This window comes from Lepisma saccharinum, chromosome 20, assembly GCF_977018435.1.
Source record: "Lepisma saccharinum chromosome 20, izLepSacc3.1, whole genome shotgun sequence".
Taxonomy (NCBI): Eukaryota; Metazoa; Arthropoda; class Insecta; order Zygentoma; family Lepismatidae; genus Lepisma; species Lepisma saccharinum.
Genome location: NC_139248.1, coordinates 24,488,121 through 24,510,912, shown reverse-complemented (window position 1 = coordinate 24,510,912; position 22,792 = coordinate 24,488,121). Strand labels below are relative to the sequence as shown.

The window sequence follows — 22,792 nt, the reverse complement described above, 5'->3', positions numbered from 1 at the left end:
GTGTCGCTTCAGTCTTAAACAAGCATTCGCAGCACCGCGTATGCGTGAACAGACCGAGGCGACACGGTTTGACGAAAACTGCCCAATCGAGCGACACGCAAATGACACGTGTAGCTTTGTCGTGTCGCTTCGGTTCGAAAGGTCGTTACTGAAGGTTCCTTTCCAAACGACAGGTGACAAGTGACACGGGCCCCTTCAGCCTATAAACAAGCATGCACCGCCAGAACAACAGACCGAAGCAACACGATGCACGCAATTGTGAAAACCACCCAGTTCACACGAAACGTGCAGATTGTCGTGTCCATCTTATTCGAAAGGTTCCACTAAATTTTGAGCCACGTTATGAAGCTACACATGCCGCTTGTCGCTTGCGTATAGCTTGGACTGGGCCGTTTTCTCAATATAGCTCATTGTGTCACCTCGGTCTGGTTGTTGCGCAGTGAATACTTCTTTACAAACTGGAGGTGACCGTGTCGCTTGTCGTTTTGGTCTGATAGCTCTCTTAGAAGTAACTGCAACGCGGTTACAATTGGAAAAAGAGTAACTGTAAGTGAGTTACTTCTATTCTGAGCAAGTAACTGTCACTGCACCGGTTCCACTGTAATAAACAGTTCTGCAGTTAAGGAACACGGAGAATAATCGTTCATAAGTTTGAGGTTTCTAATGGCTTTCACGTGTCCTTCTCTTTGCTGACTTCTTGATGAGTTCCATCACCTGACCTCAGCATCTTCCTCTTCACCATGTCAGGGGAGACGGTCTTGAGGTCGTAGGCCCAGCCGATCCAAGCGAAGAAGTCGATGGCCGCTGTGGTGAAGTTGAGCCTGTAGTTGCCGAGTTCGGCGGCCTTGTAATCAAAAGGAAACGCGTGGTGGTAGTTATGCCAGCCCTCTCCTCCTGAGAACACAGACACGTAAGGGTTCTCTGTTGGTTTGATGTCCCTGGAAGAAGCATTACAAGTCTTGTCACTTACATAAATGATCAAGTAGAGCGAACATCTCGTTTGGGTCACTGGAAGCAGGGTTGTTGAAGGTCCAGGAATTTTAAATAAATTCAATTCCGGTCCAGGAGAGAAAATCATCAAGCGTAAATGGGTTCTGGACCGTAAAGAACCTTTTTATGTTTAAAATATTTCAATTCGGTCCATGAACCTTTTTCGGGATCTTAAATCCGGTCCAAGTTCAGTATTGAAATGAAACAATACGCAAGTTGGACCGAATTTGAATTGTGCAGTCCTGTTGCGGAACCCAATAGAATCCACTAGAACTTGTGTGTTCCTGCACGTTTAACAACCCTGAATGAAAGTTAGCAAGGTGTTACAAAAATATGTGTTTCCACCAATGTTTGTGGTGGTTTCGAATTTTTGTCATTGATTACGTCAGTGAAAAATGACAATATAAGCTGATGTGTTACCAAAAACCAAATACTTCATGCCTCCCCGATGGCGAAGTGGTAATGTCGTCACCTTGTAATCAAGTGGCTCCGGATTCGATTACCGGTTCGAGCCACATGCGCAAAGACGTAACTTGATTTTACGTCCGAAAGTCTGAGCATAACTCAGTATAATTAGGATTAAACCTACAGGTTTAAAACGGGATTCGAACCAGTGCGCAATGTGGTTCTAGAGGCGATAGAACCGAGACTACTTGATTACAAGGCGACAACGTTATCACTAAGCCATCGAGGAGGGACCATTTTCCAATAAATGACAAAAGGGGAGAATCCAAGGGACCCCCTCCCCCTTTGTGGATTATCACCCTCTTAAAGTTATTTTTTTATTATTCATTAAGATTTTTATTTTCTACTATCTGATTACCTGACGTTGCCCGGGTATTTATTTATCTCAATCTTGAATTAGACAGGAAAATAATAAATTCTAACTATAGTGTGAAATGTAACTAATTTTAAATCTGATCGTGAATGTCACCAATTAGCTTAGCGACTCCGAAAACGATGGATTCGACACTAATCTAGGTCATTTGTGGCATTTTATTTTTCACCCCCTCTCACCCCCCCTCAACCAATGCCGATAGGGGATGAACTTGGAGTTGAACTGCATTGGGAGTGTAACGAAAACTATGGATTCCATTCGCAACACAGCCTGAATGTTAGACAACCCGAGAAACACTATCGTTGTGCGGATTGCATAGAGTCACGGATGTCTGTTTGTGCGGAATTTAATATTGGTGGCTCTCGATTATTTTTACATGTCACCCACAGCTAGGGGTGCCAGGGGTAACTTACCCCAACAGTATTCATTTCCAGGTTGCAAGTGATACGTGTACCAAGTATGGTTGAAATCGCTCCAGGCGTTCGAGAGTTATTGCTGAACAAACAAACACACACATATACACACGTATATAGAGACGAGATTTCGGTTTTTTTACGTTAATTTTTAAATCCTTTGGCTAATCGCGTCGATATCAAAAATTGTCGTTAGCTTAAGAAATCCAATTTTAATGTGCAAGAGTAATTGGCTAATCCATCACGAACGAGTCGCATCTTTATGAAACGAATACAAATCCTGCAATTGCACCTACAGGGGTGCCCACAGGGGGGTTTCATGATGCGCCTGCGCCATGGGAATTTTTTGGGGGGGTGGGGGCAAAATTTTATACCAATTCTATATATCCTCACACAAAAATGGGGGTCGTTTCGTTTGATTGACTTATTATTGATTTTTAGTTATGGTTTTTATGTACAGTTTTTCTATTTACCTGTTGGTGATCGCTGCGATGGGGTTGAAATGAAACACCACATCTTACATTAATAATCGGTTTAGAAGAAGGGGAGACTTGCTGTTCGCATTAATTCAAGATTAGTCAAGCACAAACTGTTAAGAATAAGGCTCAGTACACTAACACTAACACTAAGAATGGCAGAGCCTGAGCAGTTTTGTACGTTTTATGTTAACAAACATGAAAGTGAGCCTAAACTACCTAATGTAAACATATATTTCTTAAATAGTCTGTATTATATTGTTCCGCAAATTTTGTCTGACCAAAATAATTTGAGTAAATAACCCCTGCCTTTATATTATACAAAATTATATTACACACACAGAAAATTAATGCATTAAATCTACGTGATGGCATTTAACAAGAATCAAGTGTACAGTTTAATGCAATTTTGTGTATAGTTTGTGTATGGATTAATTGATGCGTTTTTTGATGCATTTTTTGTCGATGATGCACTTAAACATTTAGTATGAGCTACAGACTTTATGCATTTTTTTGTTTCAACTGATGAATTTACTTTTCTATATGTAGTAGACTTTGGTGCTAGCGACACACATTTGAATCACTTATCAGACTCATCTAACATTTGAAAAGATATCTAAAAGGCAGAAATGAGACCGTTAATTTTAGCTCTCATCCAACTACCGTACAAATAACCATGACCGTTGTTTAAGTATTAACGGTCATTACATAATTAACCTAATTAATATAATTTTATGATTCGGTTTTAAATAATATACTTTTATTTTATCCAATTGTAATTTGTAATCAATATCTATCTTTATACATGATAACATATACAAATTCTACGTAATAGAAACGGTTGCGTACAGTTTTTTAAAAATTAACAGCCAAACGATAAAAAATTAACGGTGGACTATTTAAAATTTAACGGTAACTTCTAATGGTTATCAAAAGAAAAAAAATGTATTTCGTGTATTTCGATGGATATATACAAGGTTTTATCAAAATTTTAAGATAACTTACTTGTCGTAAGGCTTGTTGCCCCATAGATGGGCGGCGCTGTTAACAAGGAAACTGACGTTGAGGATGGATATGTAACGGAAGAAGCCAGGCACCATGATGCTCGTGATGAGTTCCTCGTCCCACATGTAGTACGGGGTGAAGATCGGAATCAGCAGCCACCACAGGGCTCCATAAGGGACGAAGTACCTGTTAAGGGATGGGGTAAAACATTGAACAGTAATTACCAGTCTCCAAAACTAATCTTTATGGCTCGGATTTCTAACACCTAAAATATTAGAAATAAGAATGCAATCATGCCCTAAAAATTGCCAAAAATATGATATGAAACTGAATATACGAGGGGAAGTCAGTAAATAGGTCACAAACTGATGTGGGATAGCTGAATATAAGAGTGAGTAGTTTCTAAAGGTATCATTAGGTGGCAGCACAATCTAGCTTGATGATATTTACTTAGCAGTCGCTAGATAGCAGACGCACGCATGGGCAGCGCAGTTGAAAAATGGCGAGCGTATTTCAAGAACTGTACGCAGAGATGGTACAGGTGGAGGAGATGATTCGAGCTGACAGGCGAGTGACGGTAGACAGCAATACCGTGACCTTATGCTTTAGTCTACAGCATAATTTATGATAGTTTGTGTGTGTGCTCATGGTGGCGGCAAATGTTTCGCGGATAGTAAAGATGTTGACGTGAGGCGTGACTGTGGCTGGGTCAGTAGCCCAAAGACTTTTATTCAGCAGGTTTTGGGGGTAGAGGGAGATTATTTCCGCAACATCTTTGGCTGTTATGCATTTGAAGCTTCGGAACGAGTCACAACTCTCGAAGCAGCCAATCAACCAAGGGAGCCGCTGACGTCATCTCAACCCAGAATCTATCGCTAAGCCGTTTGCTCAGGCTCTACATGCCCACTAGGCTCGCTAGACAGACTCGCTCAGTCTGGTGGAGATGTTCCGGAAGTAATTGGACTCTACTGATAAAGCGATAAGTGTATCTATCTCAGTGGAGATTATGTTGAAAAATATAAACGGCTTTCAAGTCAGTATCTCACTTAGTATTCTTTTTTAATGAACATTTGTGACTTATTTATTGACTTATGTATGTACTATCCAAAAACAAATTGCTGAAATTTGTAAAGCGTGCCATTTTATTAAGCATTTTATAAAATTATTTTTATCCTTTTGTAGTTGTTGAAGATGGGGATTTAAAGTGATATGAAATTGATGAAAGGACAATCACAAACACACATGAAGAGAACCACAGAGAATTATGATGGTTTTGCAGTAAAGTGTCCTTTACAACAAATTGTTGACCTTATAACCTAAAGAGTTAGAAACTCGTGATGAAAGGGAAAAATCTTTCCCTTTCATGCTTTGTTTTACAGCAAGTTTCTAGTAAATTCCTCCACTGAATCGTAAGACATTTCTATGAAACGAGGAAAAGGCATATAATACCCTTTTATTACATAAAATTGATTATATTAAACTAAATTATAATTAGAAATAATATCACAAAATTTCCCAACCAATAATATATTAATATAGTAGGTAAATTGTTCATCACAATTCAGGTGCTTAAATCTTCTTACAAGAATATCTATAAATTATGCCCTTGTATTATAAATTGTATTCAATTTAGTCCAAACAATGTAAAAAATCGAAAAGTTGCCGAGTTTACTTGGACTAAAGTACATAGTAATATTACAGACAATTCCCATTATAGCCCTTTCTTTCTTGCTCTGATTCGGATTTAAGATTATTTGTTTTAATTGGGATTAAACATACCCTTCCGATTGACCGATGAAAAATAGCTATGAACCTACATACTGGACCTCCATAGGTACGTGGTACATCCTACATCAAGTATTTTAATTACTAGAATATAAAGTTCACTGGATAGGATTGGATGACAGTTTATTTAACAAAACTATTTAATTGGTATCATTATTGATCCATGTTTATCTGATTGCCTAAATGAATATTTCTATGTTAAATTTCCCCCTTTTCCTACTTGTCTGTAATGACGATCACTCGGTAAAGATCAACAAGCAAATTAATATAATACTACGAACAACTGTACAAAATTAAATAAAATAATATTAAACTAAATCTCTACTACGTTCGTCTAAGTCCCCTGTTGACCTTTCTCGTCACGTCGAGTGCCCTGTTGGATTGTGATTTTGAACATGTTCCAGCTGGAAGTGGAGTGTTTCGGTTCAGGATTATTACATCCAACCGGAAAACTGAATGATGTAACATGTGATCAGTGCCATCTATTGGCTTTTACCTTAACCATACCTTTCTTTTATTCGGAGAATCAAACTTGTGGTTTAACTTTTCTGGGGGAGCAGAATCAAACTTGTGGTTTAACTTTGGGGGAGGGGCCAGAGTCAAACTTGGGGCTTAAATTTGGGGTGGAGACAGAATCGATTTTTTTCTTTCCCATAAAAATTGTAATATTATTTTGATAATATATTTTACTTTACTATTTTTATATATAATTATATATTTTCCTATATTTTAATATGAACTTAGTAATAATATTTTGATAACTGTTAAATCTGTGAAATAATGTGAATGGCTCATTACTTTGCTCTTCAAGTTAACAAAAGTAACCTTTAACTTCTACATTTTAATAAACCTAAAATATTGAGGGGCAAGTACCCCCCTTGCCCCAGCCAAGTTACGCCTATGCTCAGAGAGAGATGCTGACTTTAGTTACGATAAAGGGCTGGTTCCCGCATAATATGATGTGTGCAAATAGCCTAAGTGCTGACGCACCCAAAATTTTTATTTCAATCAAACAATCTCATCCTAATCGGAAATTCAAGTAGCATATACTTCACTGTGGTGGCGGCGCGGCGGCTTCTGCAAAGTGACTGAAGTATGTGTGTTCCATGTTTTCTTTATTTTCAACATCGAGCCCCCTAAATTTCATTCCGCACTACCTCGGCACCCCTCAACAATTAATCTTTGCGCCGCCGTTGTTACAATGTGAGGTTAACTCTAATAGTTTTTTTGTACGATGCGAGTGAAATCTTACTTGTACTGGAACATAACAAAAGGATTCGCTTTCAGGTCGCTCATGTCAATTGTTTTGCCTTTTCTTTTTACTTCTGGGTGTTTGGTCATCAGCAGCCACCCTATGTGGGAGAAGAAGAACCCCCTCTTAGCGTTGTGGGGGTCCGCATCTGTGTCGCTATATTTGTGGTGAGTCCTGTGGTCCCTCACCCACTCTAGAATGGTGTTCTGGAAGAAAACAATACTCTCATCAATTTCTTGCAACAAAATATCAGTGCTTCGGCAGTTTTCTACCGCGAACAAATACACTGAACTTCAATGTGTTATTTCTGCAAAAAATAATAATTAAACTAAAATAATACTTAAACCTGTTATTTTAAAAAATAAGAGAATATCGAGAAATAGAGGGCGTTTAAAGGAGAATGGTGAGGTATGTTGACATATTGAAATTTTTGTACAAACAGGGTTTCTACATACCAGAGAAGCTCAGAGTCTCGGGTTCGAATCCTGGTCGGGCTTGGTTGTTTGTGAATGTCCATTCATCAATTTCATCATTTCATCACTCATCCCCATCTTCGCAAATTAGCCAAGAGGCACAAAATGCGAAGTAAAATAAACGAAATCAATCAATCAATCAATCTCGACTTTATCCATCTCTATTGTTTATCTCAGTTCATAAGTTTATGTAAGCACAATTAATTTTGGTTCTCCCAAACGCTTTAATTCAATTCGCGTGCGCATTGTTACTATAATCTGCGATCCTAATATTTCTTCCGCGTGCTGCTATCTATGATTCCTTATTTCATTCATTGGGCCATATGGCTTACTTGTGCGGGTACGTAACATACTCTCGTCACTGAATTCCACAGACTACTGGATTTGAAGCTAGAGAAGGTTGTGCGCAAAGCCCAACCAAACAGCCACTAATTTAACATTTCCAACTATAGTGGAACCACAAGCAAAGAAACCTTCGCAGGCCCGCGACTCCTGTGCACCGTACTCCCGCGAGGAGGGGAGGGGGAGAGTGGATATGCTTCCTTGTGGCCCGAGCTGAACGGAAGAAGGGAAAGGTGCGCGGGGACTTTTCGTCCAAGGTTTTTTTTCCTTGTGGTCGATCTATAGCATTTTTCTTTGCTGCCTCTTGGGTTGTTTTTGTCAGCGATTTTGGCAGAACTAATCATAACAACTTCACAGTTTATTCCATAATGCAGATTAATTAATAAAGTGGACTTTAATTCTTCCCTTGAAACTATCTTTAATAGGGTGATGTTTTTGTAAATTCGAATTTTGGATATTTCGAACTTTTGTCGTGTCCCCTTGAAGTTCAAATTAAAATGAGTTCACTGTATTTTCATTTGTTCTATATCTGATGCGGTTGAAATTTTATTTTGTTTACTCTTTGTTTCGGAAGATGTTTAAGTTATTGAAAACTTGCAACATTGTCCTTAAATATAGATATGAACATCGACATGACATTCTATTCTTATGGTTATAAGGGGAAATGGAGGAGGATATTGTAAATTATTAATACATTAGAACTCTGATAAGTATGTAAAATTCATGAAAATACAGTTATAGTTGATGCGAGACTCTACATTTAGAGAGAGTTCATGTAAGATGACCTTGCATTTAGAGAACATATGAAGGAACGATAGCATTCGCATGTGATAAACTAAATTTCAGGAACTATGGTGTCTGTGGTAAAGGGAGAAGAAGCTGTATCAATCCCTCGGTGCCGGAAGTGAAAATGTACCACATCTGATCAACCTTCCATCCAGTAGATGGCAGCATATGACAGAAACTTCACATGCTGAACATAAAATGCATGCTAAAAATACTTTGAGAGTTTTCTTACACATTAAAAAGAAAATCAATTTGGCAATTTTCCAAAACTGTAACATTTCTTTGGAATAGTCCTGTAAGCAAACATATTTTTAAAAAATCACAAAGTCACGACCAAAAATTTTTGAAGATCTTATATAAATTAATATTTAAGTGACCTGATAAGCAACCCATTAATAGTAAAGTATTCAAACAAAAAACTGTGTTAGGACATAGTGTGGAAGGATAAATATGATGGTGAAATTCACAAAGAAGCTGATGAATTGAGATATTATATCTTCTGCAAGATTTTGCCAGTTTTTATAATACAGTGGAAATTTCAAACATTTGAAAACTTGCTTCTGGCAAAGTCCAGAGAAATTTTCAAATCTTGCAGACTACGTCCATTTTTGTGAACACTGAAAATCAGGAATTGTTGCAACTTATTTTCATACAACGAGTGCATGCACCTTTTTGGCAATCCAGTCTTACGGGCAGTGTTCAGGATAATGCAAGCAAAATGACGTATCTGGAAGTTTGGTACAACCTTAATTTTGAAGGCAATACAAGAACGTACCTGTCCAGCCATGGTGAAAGCAGTCATGAGCAGCCATTCCAGTGGCCATTTGGCTTTGAAAGCCCGGTGAGCATAATACCTGTGCGCCCCAGCAGTCAGACCTCCACCAGTGTACAGCATCAGGAATATGCCTGCATGGAATAACAAAGAATAATTGCAAGACATATTCGAAGAAGTAGAAAACTGAAAATTAGATGCACCGCATAGTGTGGAGTTCATGGCAGGTAAAATAATAATAATGTTATAATAATATATAAATACTAAATCCATCAGATAAATGGATTTTTCAGAACAACTGTTTCCGAAAACTTTTTACATTTCATGCATTTAGTGCACTGAAATTATTGTACTGAATCATTGGATTTTGTTATTAATTTTTACATACCTCGTTCAAGAGAAGGATTTCAAAGTTTAATAATAGCCCGTGGCGCAACAGCCCCAGGACCGGGGCCGGCCTCACTCCCAACTACTGGAAGATCACCCAACCAGTTACGGGGTGACGTGTGGTCAGCACGACTAACCCCAGTCGTTGTTTTAGATGTTCATGGCCGGGTTACGCTACTCATTCGTAGCTGCTCAATTTCCTCATGATGGCGGGTGGCTAACGGTCCTACACAGGCCGAAATCACAAGAGGAAGTTGTTATACTTTCCCCAGGAGACTGGAACCTGCGCGCGTCCCGTAGCTGGAGCCCAAAGCATGACGCCTTAGCCCTTTCCTTCCCGTATGGTACAGTGGGATCCACTAGTATTGTTCAGCAAATTGTCCATGACTATTTTCATTAATTTTTCTCTTACGTCCTATGTGTTTTTAAGCGATGGATTTCTATGTATGCTGGTGCAGAAGTTGTCAACAGCTTGTTTTGAGTTTTCTTTTTATTCTTGAAGCTCTTATTGGGTCAAATAAAGATCACCATGACGGACAATTTGCACGGAAATACTCATGGATCCCACTGTACAACGCATGTCCCATACAGGTATCTGCCTTCCTTCCCGCATGGGACAGCCTATGTCCCATGACGTATGTCATGACGTAGGCTAACGTCATGCAAGATGTCAGTTTTCTGACTACCCGCAGGTCCAATAATGTTCTTCAGTGCATGTTATAAATGCTACATGGCTCTTCGTAACTCTAGCATACGTAGTTTCCAAGATATTTTTTTTTTATTTCCATCAGTGCACAATTGCTATTTTGCTGTATGGGTCAACGGAGTTAGTAAAGGTGTGTTTTGTACATCGTATATTGATACACCTGTTATATATTAGTTTAAGAACCAAGAAAAATTTGGCAAACTATCAGAGGCAGCAGCGAAGACTGCAGATTCAGGAAAATGCGGCACGCGGGGAAACCTCTCTGACTAGAGCTTAAGTTCGAGAAGACGGCCATCTTCTTTTATGGATACCCGTCCATTGAGTGACCAGGCAGATGAAGATTCTGAACCAACATGCTCTTGGGCTCCAGAAAATGTACCTAGTGAAAAAATCAACAACAAGTAACTATAACAACAATAATATATATGGCTGTTTCAGCCCATGGCTTCATAACTTAAACTAATATATAACAACACCTGGAGATTGAATTCCATCTTCAGCAAATATGCTGTATAAAGAAACAAACTGCCGGAGTACTAATTGAGGTGAGTGTACGAGGCGTGTTGCATAATATTAGAAAAAAATATTCTCTATATGCTACACACATGGTGTTATCTGACTGGATTATTGTCAACCACCCAGTTTTTGTCCTCGCCCCCACCACCCAATTTCAAATTTCTTGAAGACATTTACATTATTTCGTTTTCTTCTTCTTCTTCTTAAACAATTGCCATTTTTATTATTTTTGCTTATAGCCTGATCTATTCTGAAGAAAACGATGTATGATTCGTAACTCTAGGGTACGTAGTTTTCAAGATAAAAAAAAAATATTACCAGCAGTGTAGAATTTCAAATTTCGAGTCGAAAACATTCTAGTACCACGCGTGGGACCCTAATATTAATAACAATAATAAATTCTCAAGGTTTCATCTCTGTGAAGTGGTAGAGCATATTAAAAACTAGAGCACAGAGTCTTGTCCAGATTTCCCTGAAAACACTTGCAATTATAGCGGTGACATTTATTTTACTACTTACACCAAATGTTGGTGGCAGCTGAAGCTGTGGTGAACATCAAGGAGAGACCCCATAGAGCGAAGACATGAGCCATGGAAATTATGAAAACGTTTGTCCACTGTATTTCCTGGCAGCTGTAATCTTCCTTCTTCTCAGCGGCTTCCTCCGGGAGCGCGGCAGCCGCCTCATTGTGGATTATGTTCGCTGCGCTATTTGGAGGCATTGTTCAGAGCTCTGCGAAGAAAGAACAAAATAATGTTATTTCAAGACATGAGGAAGGTATACAAGAAGATGGTGCTTAAGGAGCTGGCAATCCGATTTTTTAGTAGATGGCAACCTGATATTGTAGTAGTTGGCAACCTGACATTTTAGAAGTTGCCAACCTGACATTTTAGTAGTTGGCAACCCGATCTTTCAGGAGTTGTAAAACAGCTTTTTTAGGAGCTAGCAACGCGATATTTTAGGAGTTGCCAACCCCAAATCTTTTAGGAGTTGGCAACCGATGTCTTAGAAGTTGGCAACCCGATTTCTTAGAAGTTGGCAACCTGGCTTCTTTCAAGATTTTGCGAAGGAAGGAACGCAATGGCATTGTGGCCTCTTACCCCCAATTTTAGGGAAGGCGGTGCATCCAGCTCTTGTAGTTTGTTACCAGATTGAACAGAGAAATATAGCCTCTTGCAACAGTTCGGTATATTCAAGCGGTCATATACTTCGTCTATTCGAACACTACGGTATGGTAAGAGAACTCAGATTTTGAAAGCATCATACTCAACCGCAAGACAGAGTCAATTACAACATTTAGCATGCAGTCAAGTGGTACTGAACAAAACTGTTTAGTTGAACTGTACAAAAGTAACCAGTTTGTTTGATACACATGCCAGAACTACAAATTATATTGACATTCACGCACAGAAAGCAGCACAACCAAGTTCTGATATTGATTGACCTTATAAGAAGTATTTAGTAAATAGGAATACATGATGCAATAAGTCTTATTTGACTAGACGAGAACAGTACAGGAAAGAAAAGTGTCAATTAAAATAACTTTCAATTAAATGTACATTTTATTTGTGATATCTGGAGTTTTTGGAATGTGATTGTTCCCAGAAACAATTATTCTTCCAGTCAGATTATTGGAACTTGGAACAAAAATCAACCGCACTTCCTAAATTTACCATTAATTCCGCATTCTTGGTCTAGTTTCCCCCCCTCCCCTTATTTTTAGGTAATCGAAAGTTCATGTGGCGTTTAACACTTCCGGTCATACGCACACCATAACCTTGCGTACGTGACACACACCGAAATGCAACTTCCGTAAAAAGACGAATCAACTATTCTATGCTTTCTCCGTAAATGAATTTGATCCATCTTGGCTTTATGTGAAGAGTTGGAAGGCAGGACTACTTTCTCTGGCGCGCGAATTCCGGATGTAATGTGAAGCTGGAATATCCGGTTTTTTTCATGTTGCCGGAAGAAAGGAGGAATTTCCACAGGTGGATCCGTCCTGGAAATTAACGAACACGATACAATGACGTCACGTTGAGGTAGGGCAGTAGAGAGACGAAATCGAAAACAACCTCTTCGAGACATGTCGAGACAGAGAACTCTGTAAAGTCGATACGAGACCGAGACATAGTGTCCGATTTCCTTGGTCTCGTCCACGTCATTGTTGGTGTGATAATTGAAAATTGTACTTAAACAAAATTATATTTTTTATGTGGCTTTTTCATACGGTATCTACCTGACTATTCACAGTTAAGTCATATTCTGTTTAGAGCAGCGTTGTTAAAAGTCTAGGAACCTATAAATTCTAATGGGTTCTCTGTTAGGTCCCGCTGCAGGATCGAAACCTTTTTTCTCGCACAATTTAAATTCGGTCCAAGTTAGGTATTGTTTCATTTCAATAAGGAACTTTGACCCTATTTAAACTAATTAGGAAAAAAGGTTCCTGGACCGAATTAAAATACTTCAGAGATAAAAAGGTTCTTTACGGTCCAGAACACATTCATGCTTGCTGATTTTCTCTCCTGGACCGGAATTGAATTTATTTAAAATTTCTGGACCTTTAACGACCCTGGTTTAGAGTAATTGCACATTGGTGGTCATTATCAACTTGTGCTGCGTGGTTCTATATTTTCAGGATAACATTCCTTTCCCGAGGGCTACTCCATCCACATAGTCGTTGGGATCCCATTTTAGGAAGCTCTCAGTCCGAAGCGACAAGAGACACGCGACACGGGGGATTCGCTCCGAAGTGACAAGCGATACGATCCTTTTCAGTCTATGGGATATTTCAGACCAAAGCGACAAATGTCGCTTGGAAATGGACCCTCAGTAATAAATGTAACCTTTCAAACCGAAGCGACACGTCAAGCTGCGCGTGTCGCTCGGACTGGACCGGTTTCTCAGTATCGTGCATCTTGTCGCCTCGGCCTGTAGGTAGCGAATGCGCGGCGAATGCTTGCTTATAGACTGAAGGGGCACGTGTCGCTTGTCACTTCGGTGCGAAATCCCCTCCGTGTCACTTGTCGCCTGTCGCGTGTCGCTACAGTCTGAAAGCTCCTTTAAACTGTAGCACGTTTAGCCTATCTGTGCATAAAGTGGACTTAGAAACTCGACGGTATTGCGAGAGTCGAGACGTGAACGAGACAGATGTTTATAAATCGATCAAGAACGAGACAAGCATTCATAACTGGAGGGGAAGAAAAGGGATTTTTCACGACTGGAAGGTGATTTCTACATCTGCAATGTCTTTCGTAGGTGATCGGCAGATTCCTTGTCCCAAAATTTCACTTCCCTTCGTCATTTCCTCTCCTACTCCCAGTTTAACTACATCTTTCATGTGCAGATTGCTTACACATACGTCTTTCCTCTTTCCAATCTACACCAATCCTTTCATTATCTCTACAAGTTTCGTCCAATTCACTCTATCGAATGCTTTCTCCAGATCCACAAAGACTTTTTAATAAGCATTCTGTTTGTTTAAACATGAAATTTCCCGCGGAGGGAAAATTCACTCTCTTCAAAATATTCGGCGAAACGGGAATTCCCCTTTCGCCGAAAATGTTACTTAGGTGGGAAATCTGATGTAATGCGGGTGTCGTGTCGTTTGCGCCGAGGCTTCTTATCGGTTCATTTGCGCCGCGACATATGTCAAGACCTTCCTTGGTGGTTTTTCCCACAATCAGGAGTGTCATTACCGCCACGCGCACGTGTGTTTATGGGAACATGGTGCATAGTGCATGAAATCAAACAAACAAACGTGTGTTTATGACGTTGCACAGCTGTGTTTACACTGAAATGTTAAACCTATCCAGAGAGTCAAATATGACTTTTCTTTACTTATTTCAAAAGACGTTACACAGGATTACTTCTATCAATTTTATTCCACAACACAAAATACATAAATCAGCCTATTAACTATTAATCATTTATACACGACATAAAATCGTTAAAAAAAACATTGTAAGTACAGTATTGTCAAAATATTGCAAGCATTCTACAAGTACGCTTTGGAAGCAACATAAATGTGCCAGTCTATTACACTTAATTATTATACACTACGTAAAATCGTCAAAAACATTATAAATACAGTGTAATTTTTTGCAAACATTATATACTTAATAGCTACGTATATATAAACACAATATTTCGACACACTTGCACAACAACAATACAAACGTTATTTGAATTCTTGTAGGTATGCAAATGCTCGAAGGCATTCCACGCGTTATTTCTATCATTTCCATATTCTCAGCAATCTTGTCGTCTCTCTCAAGTTTCAGTTTTACATAAATACTGAATATACTTTCATCTTACATTCATTTTCCAATCACCTTCCTTTCCAATCGAAGATAAACACAGCTGGAGCTGGGCAACGTCATAAACACACCTGCGCGCGGCGGTAATGACACTCTGGATTGTGGCAAAACCCACCAAGGAAGGTCTTGACATATGTCATTCGACGAAACGGGATTCGAAAAGACGGAAAGACACGGCAAGAATGTATGAACCTTCGCGAACCATGAGATCATTCCAGAATAGATTGATGCCTTCCCCATGACGTAAACTGTAGGTCAAGTCCCGATTAGCCTTTCTGAGCATAAAGTAAACGTAAAACACAAACTCAATGAATCAAAACCAGAAGAGATTGGAACAACCAGAGCTACCTTAATACGCTTATTAAGCATCACTACTGCGGACAATTACAGTATTGTTTTTCTCTTTCAAATTCTCCAAAAACGTCACCCACAACGCCTCTTACAAACCAATCCTCTCCTTTCACATTTTTGTTTCGTATCCCTCATTGATGGGCGTACACCTGAAGGACTGTAATACAAAGGTAATAATTATGTCAGCGTATTGAACTTTCTCTCTAACGATATTATCGTACTACTCTTGAAACGATGCCATAAGAACAAGACTCAGACTTATTTCCCACTTTCACCTACCACTCTACAGACCTTGACTTTTACTGCAAGTTGAACTTCAAAGTTCCTACAATTGCTCTTGAATCTAAGTAACGGCTTTTTTTTTAAATTATAGATTGTGCAATACGTAATCTCCTCATACTATAAGTGGGTCGTACATATCCAGTTATATAAGCAAAGTAAATTAATAACGCGTGGAATAATATTTTCTTGGTTGTCTATGAACGTGACACTCATCGCGTCCCAAAAAAAAAGAAAAACGTGAAAGTTTTTTTTTTTTCGTGACTGAAATCTGGGACAATGAAGATATACACTCATTCACTTTTAGGGTGAGAATGAACGGAGACAATAGTCTGATCCACCATTCCTTTCAGAATAAAGAATTAGTGACAAATACAGGATGACCGCAAGTTATTGTTTGTTTTTCAGCGACTAATCGTAGAGGAACCCAAGGGTGCGTTCCGGAAGTCTTAACGAAACGAACGAATTCAACGAGAATAACTGGGCTCGTGAACCTGGTGAAACCAGTTATTTCAGACTTACGGGGACGTTCTACGCGAAAGCGCAGGCGAAGCGTTTTCTTTGTAGAAAGATTCCGCATGGCGTCCAGCGGAAGGAATGTCCTTCTGGTAGATATAAACTCTACTGCTGATACTGTTACTCATTTTAATCACATTGTAAGAATAGTTAACCTTTAACAGCCTGACGGCTGTTCGACCGCCACATGTGAACCCCTTAGCGCCGGATGGTCGATATTTCGACCATCCGGCGCGGCAGCAATTAGCGTGCAATTTCTCAAAAACTACACAAGATATTTCAGTTCTGTCTTCTTTGATCTTCAGTATACATACGAAGGCATGACATACTCGAATTACAAAATAATACATCCATTGTTACTGCTATTAACAGGCGAAGTTTGAAAAAGTCCTTTGTTTACCCTTTGTTACCGCCATATTATTATGGGATATATTTCTAAAAGTATCTATAACTAGTAAACTACTGCATCTCTTTGAAGAAAATATAATTCTACAAGCAAGAATGAGTAAAAAGCAACATTTTAAGCTACGTCCGGCAATTGAGGATTCAGGGGGACGCGGAGGCAAAGGCCCGATTGTCGAAATTTGCCCCAACCACGTGTTAGCACACGGCAGCAATTGAGGCGTCATTTCTTGAAAACTATAGGCCTACACTGTATTTCAGTTCCGACTTTTTTTCATTAGTTTACGTATAAAGGTATTATATACTGTTCTTACAAAACAATTCATCCATTGTTACTATTATTAAGAAGCGCCGTTTGAAAAAGCCCTTTGTTTCCTTTTGTTACTAAGGGATAAATTAAAGATAAAAGGCTATAACTGCTGAACTATTGCATCTTTTTGAACAATTTAAATTCTAAATGTACGAATGAGTAAAAAGCAACATTTGAAGTAACATCCAGAAATTTAGGATCCATGGGGGAAGCGGGGGCAAAGACCCAAAATTCGAAATTTTCCTTAATTACGCAAAATTTCCGAATCCCGTAATTTCCGCTTTTTTTTTTAAAGTTGCGGCACGTACATGATATAACCTTATAGAATAGTCTTTTGTCAAGCTTTCCTCCAAATGTGGTCCATCCAGCGTCCATAGGGCCGATTCTAGAAGCGAAATTCCGGACATTGTCCCGAAGCTGGCAACACTGCCGCTTAATTTAAGGTTATTATTATTTTACTCAATAAGTATCAGTCTGATTTCAACGAAACTTTACATTGTTGTACGAATGTGCCACCGCTACATACTACATTTTTTCATTCACTTCGATCTATTGAGAGAGGTACAGGGGCGTGCAACTTTTTACAACTTTTAGAAGAAAATTCAACTTTCTTCTTCTTCGTTTAACACTAATTATTAGGACGCACAATGTATACATTTTACCTCCACTAAAAGCTCTCACTTTTAGAAAGAAAACAAAAGCAATTTCATCTGTCTACGATAATTAGTTCTTGAGTTACGAATTTTTTTGTACTGGGTGAGTCTTTTAAAAGAGGCCCCGTGGAAAATGCGATCCTTGCATGTAGGCAACCCCGGTACACCGAAGAGAAGAGCGGGTTAGAGAACAGTCCAGGATATCGGTGCCAAGCATATTCGACAACATGACATGACATGACATATCCTGGACTGTTCTCTGCCCCGCTCTTCTCCTCGGTGTACCAGGGTTGCCTACAAGCAAGGAGCACATTTTCCACGGGGCCTCTTTTAAAAGACTCACCCAGTACTTCGCGGCAAGTTTGAAAAGCGACGGCGTGAACGAGAATACAGATCCGCGAGAGCGGCTGAAGGTTAAAGCACGCTCATCTTGTGCATCTTGTTTCATATCACTCTCTTAGCTCTCTGTTAAAATTATAATACATTTTTCGAACTAGTGAAGTTTGAAGCCATCATGCACGCGCGTTGTCTACAAGCAGCAGACGATTCTCACCGAACAAACCAGACTCCTAGCCCGTTTTCGTGCGAGAACGAAGTTCACGCATTGCACGAAAACCGAGTTTTGGAACAGCATAACGAAACTCACAATCCTAACGAAAGCACTTGTGGAACGACCAGTTGCCATAACTCGTTTAAAGCGTCGAAACGCACCCCAAATTTTATCCACAGAAGGGTCGATGTGGTTTTTAGTTACCCATTCCCCCACGAGATGTCACTAGTGAAACACACACGTAATCAATGTAAAAAAATGGCAACCATTAAGAAGAGTTTAGGTAATTGTAAGGGCTTTATTTGTGTAATTAAAGTGGGTGACGTTGATTAACTTAAAGCACAAATAACTTAAGCCACTATACAAATGACGTGCTTAACTTCGAGTAGCACATGGCGAGAATATCAATAAACTGTTAGATCTGCAATTCTGGATGCTTGTTTCTCAATTTTACACCTTTAACATGAACATCCCTCGGTTTGCGTGCTTGTAAAATTGTACTTCGCGGGAGGAAAAAAGTCAAATATACCTCATTGGAAAGCTACAAGTGTGTGCTTTTAGACAAAAGCAAGACAAAGTGATTTTAAATCTGTCTGTTTTCTATTCAGAGAAAAATGTTTGTAAAAGTGTATTTTTTTCGTGTATTTTTTGCATGAATCGAATTCAATTGTGTGTAGCTTCGTGTAAAACCCTCGTAAAAATATGATATTTTTTTTTGTGATTGAAGCTTGTTTATGTGGAAATATCTCAGTTAAATATAATGGTACTATCAGTTGTGGAACAGCCACAATTAATGATTAATTATGATGTTGCAATCTCGAAAATGGCCAGTCCAATGGTTATGAAATGCATATAAAAATGATGGCCGTAGAATAAAAATCAAATTTCCATATTTCATCCTTTCACACTGTACGAATTGAAAACAACAGAGAGAATCGTCTCTCTTGGCAACCGGTTCCCTTACAATTCACATCGTTGCTATAACTTGACAAGTTTAAAAACAAGACGCTGCAAATAGCTGTTGCGCAGCTCACACCACATTTCCCCACTCCATTCTCCGCAGCGACGATGGTTCGCAGTGTTGCAACCTGGAGGGAGCGGAATGGTCTGAGGATTTTCAACGAAATTTGTATTCGCTTTTACCTGGGCTGTTTTCTACCTGTCGGAGTACAGAACTTCAGCTCACCTTTCGCCAACGACTCTTTTCCTTCTTTTAAAACTTGCCCTCCCCGATGGCGCAGTGGTAGCGTCGTCGTCTTGTTATCAAGGGATCCCGGGTTCGATTCCCGGTGGAGGCACATAGTGGTTCGGATCCCACTTTAAACTGTAGGTCCAGTCCCGATTAGCCTTACTGTGCATAAAGTGGACTTAAAACAACAAATCAATCCAATCCATTTCTTTTAAAACTTGAGAAACCATCCATTTAGATACTCCCGTGGCGGCGCTTGTGGACTCGACAACATTATACTTAAGTTTATGTAACTCCTTCTGATTTCGCAAATATGTTGTAACATTGTAAACAATTTCTCTGGCCTGTCCTCTAAGGGGCTTTCCAGAGAAGATTGTGGATTTCGTTTGACCCGGCATGATTTGATTTTTGCATTTCAAAAATATGCAGCCAAGAGTAAAGAGCAAGAACATTTCAATGCTTTAAAAAAGAACACAGGAAAGCGTGTTATCAGATTGTCTTCTCGTAGTGATTGTTGTACGATAAACAAAATAACCCCCACCCCACTCGGCTTTTAAAAAAAACAGGCCACTGCTCGATGTCGCATTCAGAAAATGAAGTCATTCGCCCAGTAGTTTCTCTTCGTTATAAACGTTAACGCGCGTGTGTAATACTACAGTTTACGATCCGCGCACTGCACGCATTTTCAAAGACCGGATTAAATCAAATGAACCACTGATAAGCTGATATGAGCCGGCATCGACAATCTACCCAGTAAAAATAGTTTGTCATATTTGTTTTAGCTTAATTTTGCCGAGTTGGCACCACTCGTAGTCTCAAGGCCAGCACAGTACGTAGAAGAGTGGTGGGGAGGATGACGTAGTAGGAAGTGCTCCGCAACGATCTGCGCATATCGGGATTTAACATTTCAGGCTATAAGAACAAGTGAGTTTTGTTGCCAAGCGTGGCCGCTTGCCCTTTAAACTCCGCGACCAAGCAGCTTTGACACGGGAAATGAGCCGAAACAATGTGTTGCGCAAAGGAAATGCCGAAATTTTCTTTTGTCACTTCTGTGTTTACATTCCTGTCATGAATTATTGCCTGAATTCCCACATAGCCATGATAATTCTTACGTGCATTCTATCCAGGCAGTCGGCCTCTCACAAGTGTTTGTTCGTACGCACAGTATTTAGTGATGGCGCTTCTGTGAAGTGAATAAACCAAGGTGTCAAGTGCACGGCGGAGTGTTTGTGGGTTACGTCAGCACAGTGGAAAAGGTATGTAAATAAAAAGGGAACAACAAAAATTTGCATCGACCCAATATTTTATGAACAGCATTTTATACTTTTACCTTTCACTCATTATATTTATTGATAATTTATTAGTTTTTAGTCCTTCTGCCTCTCTTAATGAACCGCCGGCACCTGTGGTGGAGTGGTTAGCACATTGCGCTGCGACGCCAGCGGTCCCGGGTTCGAATCCTGGCTTGGGCATGGACGTTTGTGATGTCTATTCATCAATTTCATCATATCATCACTCATCCCCATCTTCGCAAATTAGCCAAAAGTGGCACAAGAAGCGAAGTAAAATTAATCAAATCAAAATAAAAAAAATCAAATACCTTAATGAACCCACAACCCCTTGCTTATTACAAGAGTAGCAGCTGTGAAACAGACAAAAATATAAACGCAATATTTCAGGTGGAATGTATAGCAAGACGTTAAATGCTGAAACCACCACCACTACTCGACACGATGGTTAAGTGAATTTTGCGAGATTAACACAATTTACATGCGTTTTTGCTAGAAATATATCTTAAAATGTTAGTTAGCGTAAAGGCTTCAAATGCGCAATTTTTTAATATTATTTTTATGCGTTGCTATCGCTAGTACGTACCTCGCTCCGTTTCCCTTTCTTATGAAATCACTGTACACAGCAGGTGCGTTATTATTGTATGCAGATAAGGCTGGATCTCTCATCGAACATCGTTGCACTCAATATACAACCTTGGTGACAATGAAGTTCGACCAGAAAGGAATACGTGATTAAATGCACAGAGGCATAGGCGGTGGAATGGGTGACCCGCAGAAGTGACGCATGTGTGTATGAGGAGGCGTGTGAGCAGGCAAGAATCGTGATCCCAGCATGTTGCACCCAAGGTCACGTAAAGAACGAAAACGGGGAACAATACGCGTGACATTCAACTTCGACCAGGCACCAGACCCATACGGTAAATTCCAGATAGTGGCGCATTCGACGGAAGCATGACGTCACGGACACGATAAGGAAATCCGCCGTATATAAGCGCGTGCTGTGCACCGAGGAACCGCAGTGCATCATCACCATGGCCAGGGGCAAACCTATTGACAACACCGTGAGGAGAAGAGTGGGGGAGTTGCAACGGGATGGACTCAGTGAACGGGAAATAGGGCGCCAACTGAACTTACCCAAGTCAACCGTCCACTGCATCATCAAACACCACCAAAGTACGGGTACTACAGAGCCAGGTAAGGCCCCCGGTCGAAAACGCCTGCTGAGCGTGCGTGACCTACGGATATTTAGGCGCTATATCCAGACCAACAATCATGTTTCTGTGGCCGAATTACGACTGTGGACTCGAGAACGCTTTCACATTGAAGTGTCAACCAGAACCGTTCGCCGTTACCTACAGCGATGCGGTTACCGAGTGTACAAGGCGAAACGTAAACCCTTCCTTTCCATGTTGAACAAAGGCAATCGACTACGGTGGGCACGAATGTACCGGGGATGGACATTTCGGCAGTGGAACAGGGTTTTCTGGACGGACGAATCCATTTTCAATGTTGTGTACGGGAAAATACGGAAAACAGTTTTTGTATTTTTGTATTTGTCGGAAGGAGGAACAGAATGAAGCAAAATGTTATGCACGTCGGGTACAGAAACCTGCGTCAGTGATGGTATGGGGATGCATGACGGCATCTGGGGTTGGCCCACTACACGTCTGTGAGGGCATTGTGAATGCACACGCCTATACACGCATACTGGAGCGGCATCTTCCCACAGTGCGAAGGCACCTGTTCCACAGGCGGCGTCTCATCTTTCGACACGACAATGCCAGGCCTCATACAGCGCGGCTGACAAGAGAATGTTTGACTCGCCATCACGTGCGAACTCTGCCATGGCCACCATCGAGTCCCGACCTCTCGCCCATTGAGAATGTGTGGCGTGTTCTTAAGCGACGTGTGCAACAGAGGGGACCCACTACAGTGGCTGCTCTTATCGCCTGCCTGCAGGAGGAATGGCACCGCATCGATGTGGAATACCTTGAACGACTCTTCCGCAGCATGCCGCGACGCATTGCCACATTTATTAGCCGACGGGGCGGCGTCACACCATGGTAAACAGGATCCCTTCTAACAGTGGTCGAACTTCAATGTCACGTGTAGATGGACGAAAATGTTTTATTTTGTGTGGACACCATACATTGCTGCGTTGCAGCTGAAATTTATGTTTTCCTTTGTTCC

General features: G+C 40.2%; 1 protein-coding gene across 1 annotated transcript; it reads right to left on the bottom strand.

Annotated features, from left to right (window-relative positions):
* Positions 1–319: 319 nt before the first annotated feature.
* On the bottom strand, positions 320–11,401 carry LOC146003817 (acyl-CoA Delta-9 desaturase-like). The gene is made up of 5 exons (XM_083142238.1): positions 11,261–11,401; positions 9,136–9,266; positions 6,760–6,965; positions 3,723–3,908; positions 320–938 (listed from the first exon to the last, which is right to left on the bottom strand). Exons 1-5 carry the CDS (start codon positions 11,331–11,333, stop codon positions 671–673), a joined length of 864 nt encoding a protein of 287 aa, XP_082998364.1. The 5' UTR covers positions 11,334–11,401; the 3' UTR covers positions 320–670.
* Positions 11,402–22,792: the final 11,391 nt, after the last annotated feature.

Bases quoted from the DNA above. Each gene is read 5' to 3' on its own strand.
- LOC146003817 (XM_083142238.1), bottom strand. From the start codon at position 11,333: ATGGCTCATGTCTTCGCTCTATGGGGTCTCTCCTTGATGTTCACCACA. The intron at 9,267-11,260 runs GTAAGTAGTAAA...TATTCCATGCAG, and splicing joins AGCTGCCACCAACATTTGGT to GCATATTCCTGATGCTGTAC. The intron at 6,966-9,135 runs GTACGTTCTTGT...GTTTTCTTCCAG, and splicing joins CTTTCACCATGGCTGGACAG to AACACCATTCTAGAGTGGGT.